This window comes from Tiliqua scincoides, chromosome 1 (assembly GCF_035046505.1).
Source record: "Tiliqua scincoides isolate rTilSci1 chromosome 1, rTilSci1.hap2, whole genome shotgun sequence".
Taxonomy (NCBI): domain Eukaryota; kingdom Metazoa; phylum Chordata; class Lepidosauria; order Squamata; family Scincidae; genus Tiliqua; species Tiliqua scincoides.
In genome coordinates, this window is record NC_089821.1 from 224106631 (window position 1) to 224112900 (window position 6270).

At 41.6% G+C, this 6270-nt stretch overlaps 1 protein-coding gene across 1 annotated transcript; it reads left to right on the forward strand.

Annotated features, from left to right (window-relative positions):
- Positions 1-744: 744 nt before the first annotated feature.
- On the forward strand, positions 745-4330 carry CCR6 (C-C motif chemokine receptor 6). Its single transcript, XM_066622896.1, has 2 exons — positions 745-753; positions 3263-4330. Exons 1-2 carry the CDS (start codon positions 745-747, stop codon positions 4328-4330), a joined length of 1077 nt encoding a protein of 358 aa, XP_066478993.1.
- Positions 4331-6270: the final 1940 nt, after the last annotated feature.

Here is a 6270-nt window from a genome sequence, read left to right on the forward strand (position 1 = left end):
TGGGACACCCCCACCAGCCTGCTGCCTGCTAAGGCAGCTGCCTTGTGGGTGGGCTGTCCCTGAGGTTGGGCATCAAAAAAATCAGTCATTTCCTCAGAACCAACATACATAACTATATGAAAGTTTACAGAGCAAATGAGGCAATTCTGGGATGATTGTAGCCTGGCTTGAATAAAGCCTGGGTACTTGGCTAATTGGAGTGCTCCCCAGTGTTTCTGTTTTTCCTCTTGGGGCTATGTGCCCGCTTACCTTAGCTAAGAGGGTAGAAAAGTAGCAGAACAATTTTCCAGCCCTAGAAAAAAATGAGGGAGAACTGCAGCCACCTGCCAGTTCTGTCCACAACAAGGCTACTCTTTAAGACAAGGGGGGCTGTCTAGTACTTTATGACTGTCTAGTATGGCCACATGGAGGGGAGATGTATTTTTGTGGGATGGGCTATTTGTGTGTTTGGGGACTGTCCAAATAGGGTCATTTATTAGTGGGGCCATTGGGGGATGTGAGCCCTCAGCAATGCGGTGTGCTTTGTCAATTGTTAAAAAATGGATGGTGTGCCTTGATAATTTTAGTGCCTTCTCAGTGTGCCATGAGATGGAAAAGGTTGAAAATTGCTGAAGTCGTATGAGATACATTTCTGTGCGCTTGCTTGTTGTGCTTTCATAGTCCATGTCCTTTCTTTACAGAGACTCTGTAATTACTCTCTGTCACTGTTATCTTCTCTGGTCAGAAGAAAGACAGATCACCAAAATGACTACGGTAAGCTTTTGACTGCTGAACTATGCTCTCTACCCTATGCATGTCTATTCAGAAAAAAAAAATGCTTGGGTTCAATGGAACTTACTCCTATGTAAATATGTATAAGATTTCAGCCTTATGTTGTACTCCTATTTACACTTTCCCAGGAGTAAGCCCCATTGTACACTATGGGACTTCTGAGAAAACATGCATAGGACTTTGCTGTTGCACTCTCCTTGAAAGTTGGGGAACATGCTACCCATTAGGTAGTGCATCTCACACAAGGGAAGGCGTTCCTGAAGAACACTTCTTTTAAAGTCTGTAGGAGCACACCAAGGAAAGGGGGCCCTTCTAGACCTCTGTCCTACCAGGGGAGAAATCAAAAATTCAGCCCCACCTCCTGGAACTCCTCCTGGAACCACCTCCTGGAACTCCTGGGCAAGTAAGGCAAATTCATCCCTTTCTCCATCTCCAGCACTCAAAGCAGAGAAAAGGCCTACCCATTGAGTAAAATGAGAGGTAGACCCAGCCTCAGCAAGGGGCTTTGTCATCTCCATCCCCCCTCCACACCTTTTCCACACCTTATATTGAAAATCTTGGTACAGCATAGATAAAAAGGGATGGTCTTAATATGCGCAGTATAGATAAATGAAAATCCATATAGCAAATGTACAGGTGAACAAGCAAGAGTGTAGTTTTGACAATTACATTTGTACCACAAATTCAAGATAAAATATTTGCAAGCAACATTGTGTACTAAAATTAGAGGTGGGAGGTTTATTTTTTCATGGATTTTTCATGATTTTATTCAATTTTTATAAATTATGAATCATTTTAAAAGTGGACTAAGTAGGTGATATAGGTGGTATTGCATCAGCAGATGTATCCACAGTAATTAGCAATACATAGAGGTGTTAGAAAATGGGTTTTTTTGCAAATTTTGGGTTATTTTTTTTTTCTTTCAAAAATGAGAAGAGCAGAAAACAGTAGTTTTATTTTGTTATCACCAAAAAACCCACCTATAACTATTGATGCATAAACAAGAGTGGATAGTGCAGGCTACAGCAGATGTAATATCCTCCCGTGCGCGTCACCCAGTGCGGCCCGCACCCCCTAATGACGTCACTGATTCTACTTATCAGTTTTGTCAAACAAAACTAAACCGTTCTGCTTATCCTTCTAACTCTTCTAAGATCTAGGGCAGTGGTTATCACACATTTAGCAGTGGGACCCACTTTTTTAGAATGAGAATGTCAGGACCCACTGGAAGTGATCTCATGACCGTGACATAATCAAGCAGGAAAATGTTTAACAATTGTAGGATGCAATCCTACCCACACTTAACCAGGAATAAGTCCCATTTGTTAAAAGAATATACACAGTAGCCGGTTAAACGTACAGGTCTGTAACTTTTCCCAAATGCAGTCATATACCATGGTAGCATCAAGTCTACTAAAAATAAAATATTGAAATGAATGGGGATACACCTGACATTGGCTCATGACCCACCTAGTGAGTCCCGATCTACAGTTTGAGAAACACTGATGTAGGGAATTACTTTTCTAAAAGTGAATGCTGAACTTGTTTGTCCTAGCAGGGAAGTAACCAGTTTTGGTAGGTGGAAAAATTTGAAAAGCCAAAAGTTGAGTAGGGGAATCAAATACATTTCTTCAATTTTCACCTCAAAAGAAACAGAGTTGTCCTGAATTGCTGGACATGTTCTGACTCTTCCTTGAGAATGGAATCGACAGGTCTTCTCATTCACTTACCAACTTTTTCTAACTGCTTTATTTAGGAAATTTGAAATCTTTTTTGTATTCCTCCAAAAGATTGTTATGAACAAAGGAGGCAAACAAAAAAAAATATCACATTCCTAATACTTACCATAGTTACTTCCAAAACTGAAAGGGAAGGAGAGGGGATGCTTAAGGAAGAAGGCAGGGAACAAGCATCAAACATGCACATGGGATGTTACAGACTGCCATGGTTTGGCAATCTGGCAGTATTGGCCTACCCAGCCAAACCAAGTAAGACTTGTCTTCACAATTTTGACCCTCTAATTAATTTTCAAATGTCTTGGGCTCCAAAGCCCTTTACACTCAGGGAACTCAACAGGCACATGCACAGAGTCCTGTGGACGCCCAGAGTGCCAGCGCATGTACAGAGTGGCGCAGTGCTGAGCCCAACGTCAATGAAGAGCCAAAACAGGAGTGGAATGAGGAAAGAGAGCCACAAACAGGGGAGATGGGACAGGTGGACAAGCAAATGGAAAGGGATAGATGGTGGCCATTTATAGTGTGCTTGTGGAACTCCTGAGGGGGCCTCAGGGAGCCCCAGGGCTCCCTAGGAGCGCACACTGAAAAGCACTGCTCTAACTCAATGATCATTGAAAAGAAACAAGGAGATTTAACAAGTATGTATTCAAATACCTAAAATTACAGGAGACCAAATGTTTTCACATACATGTTTCTTTGCCTACAGCAGAATTTGCTGAAATGTGAAGCTTTAACTGATTGTATTGTCCTTTCAGGAAGAACCAGCCACCACTGATTATTTCTACGATATGTCTACGGATTTTTATAAGCAACTTGAACTACTATGCGACAAGGCTGACGTCAGAAACTTTACAAAAATCTTTCTTCCTTTTACATACTCAGTAATATGCATTTTGGGCCTTGTGGGCAATATGTTTGTAGTTATGACATTTGCCTTGTATAAGAGGTCTGAAACCATGACTGACATGTGCCTCTTCAATATGGCCGTTGTAGACATATTGTTTGTTCTCACTCTCCCTTTCTGGATAGTATACTATGCTCTAGACAACTGGATCTTTGGCAATTTCGTATGCAAGCTCACCAGAGGTATCTATGCAATTAATTTCAATTGTGGCATGCTGCTCTTGACCTGTATCAGCATGGACCGATACATTGCTATTGTACAAGCCACAAAGTCATTTAAGCTTCGGGCAAGGACTCTAGAATACAGTAAAACTATATGTTTGTTTGTATGGGTATTATCAGTTTTGATCTCCACTCCTACTTTCATATTCAGTGAAAGCTACATCCATTCAGGCAACAAAACAAAATACATTTGTGAACACAAATCCAGTGCAGACTCCAATGTAACATGGAAGTTACTGATATTAATTGTCCAACTTTTAGCTGGATTTTTCATTCCTTTGCTCTTCATGATTTTTTGCTATACCTTCATTGTCAAAACCTTGGTGCAGGCTCAGAATTCCAAAAGAAACAAAGCCATACGCGTGATTGCCTGTATAGTGATTGTTTTTCTGATATGTCAGGTTCCGTATTACATAGTGGTTCTTCGAAACACAATCGCAATGGGAAAGGAGGGCAAAAATTGTCAGAGTGAAAAGGAAACGACCTATGCAAAATATACGACAGAAACTCTGGCCTTTCTACATTGCTGTATGAACCCTGTGCTCTATGCATTTATTGGAGTGAAATTCAGAAATTACTTTGTGAAACTCATGGAGGATCTGTGCTGCATGGGGCACAGGAAGCGTGGAACCATGCCTACTTCAAGGAGAAGTTCTGATACTGGCCATTCTAGACAGACAAGTGAAATTTGTGAATGACATGGTGGAGCTACTATGTATACAGCAACATCATTGGACCTGGTAATATGCATGCTATTGATGGAGAAGTTGACTATGTCATATTTTTTATAGCCCAATTCCAACCTGTGCTGTATTCTGTGCAGGTTAGGAGGTGGCTGGAGGTCACCTCAGGGCAAGGGGATATATTTCCCCTTACATTGAATAAAGCCCCAGTCATCCCTATGGGGCTTCTCAGATCTGCACCAGCTATTTAGCCAGCACAAATCCAGAAAGCCCATGTAGGGCTGCCCAGCCCAGGAGCGGGGGTTAGGATATGGTGGCAGCAACCTCTGCCAACCCCACCCCTTCTCCCGATTCTGATCTGCCTCCTCGTCCGCCCGCTCCCCACCCCAAAATCACCCCCTCTCTGTTCTCCCTTCACCCTCTCCCACCCCCTGCGCTGCCTGGTGCAAAGGCACCTGTGCTGGCCAGCATGGGGAGCATATCTGGCACTGGCAGGCTGGCGCACGCCTCTGTGCTGGTGTTGTTGGCTCCTGAGTAAGAACAACACTCTTGAATTGTGCTGTCAATTCTTTTATCTTGCCTATAGACGCTTATACCACAGTGATCCAGATAGTTTCAAAAGTAGAAACTCATTCTTTGGATTGTTTCACAGATTTTAGAGAAGTTCGGTCATGCTCATTGGCCTACTATGACACCAGGAGTTCAAGCACATGTTTTATGTAGGTATGTAAGTTCTTGCATGTACATGCAAGTTGTACATGGGGTTCTGCCAACCCCACCCCCGTTCAGGCACTCTAGAAAAAGAAAAAAAGATTGCCACGTTTTGGAAAGACGGAGACCTTCTTTTCTTGAAATGTGCAAGACGGGCCCATTTTCTCTGCTTTTTGTTAGCAGCACTTCAACTGTTGAATAAGCAGAATTACCAGTGTGCTACTCTGGCTTTCCAGGTTGATTTTGTGACTGGATAATTGCTATTTGAAAAGCACCAGTTAATCACTGAGAAAGGGATGAGGATTCTCTTGGGCCAAACTGTTTAAATGCAGAATTTTGAAATTAGGATTATATTGTTGACTTCTTCAATTGATCAGAGAGTAATTTACAGATAAAAACAACCATCTCCAGTGCAAATATTTTAGTAGACTATCTCATACCATTAACTGTATTTGCTTACCTACAATTATGAATTGCAGAACTAAAATGTTTGGCTTAGTATTATGACTTTAAAAATAGCAGAAATAACCATATATTATGTAGTAAAAAGCGAAGCTACTTTAAAATCAGAATGGTATATTAATTACAATTTATAAACTGTTATACTGCATTTTATAAATAACTATTGGATTATGGTTTTTCATGTAACTGTTGCCATGTTTTGCGTAGTATCAATAAATGTACCTGTTTTCACATAAATCTATGTACTTCTAGGGTCTGTGCACACAGGATCCTTGAACACATGAAAGGGAACTTCCAGATGAGATTTTAGTCTGGTATTTTCAGTTTGTTCACTCACCCTTTATCAGGTGGTTCACATGCCACTCATCTGCTGTCCATCTATGTTTCTGTGCATTTAAGAACATAAGAAAAGCCCCACTGGATCAGGCCAAAGGCCCATCTAGGCCAGCTTCCTGTATCTCACAGTGGCCCACCAAATGCCCCAGGGAGCACACAAGTCTATAGACACAGCCTGTGTCCTGGTGACCTCCCCTGCATATGGCAATCAGAGGCAGCCTTGCCTCTAAAACCAAGAAATTGCACATACCTTGTAACCCATAATGAACTTCTCCTCCAGAAATTTGTCCAATCCCCTCTTAAAGGTATCCAGTCAAGATGCCATAACTACTTCTTGTGTTACTGTTACTTGTGTGTAACAGTAACAATCTTGTGTTGTGTTACTTCTTGTGGAGAACAAGACCTATGATTAAGTTAATCCAACTCTTTGGTTAGTCTACCTGTCT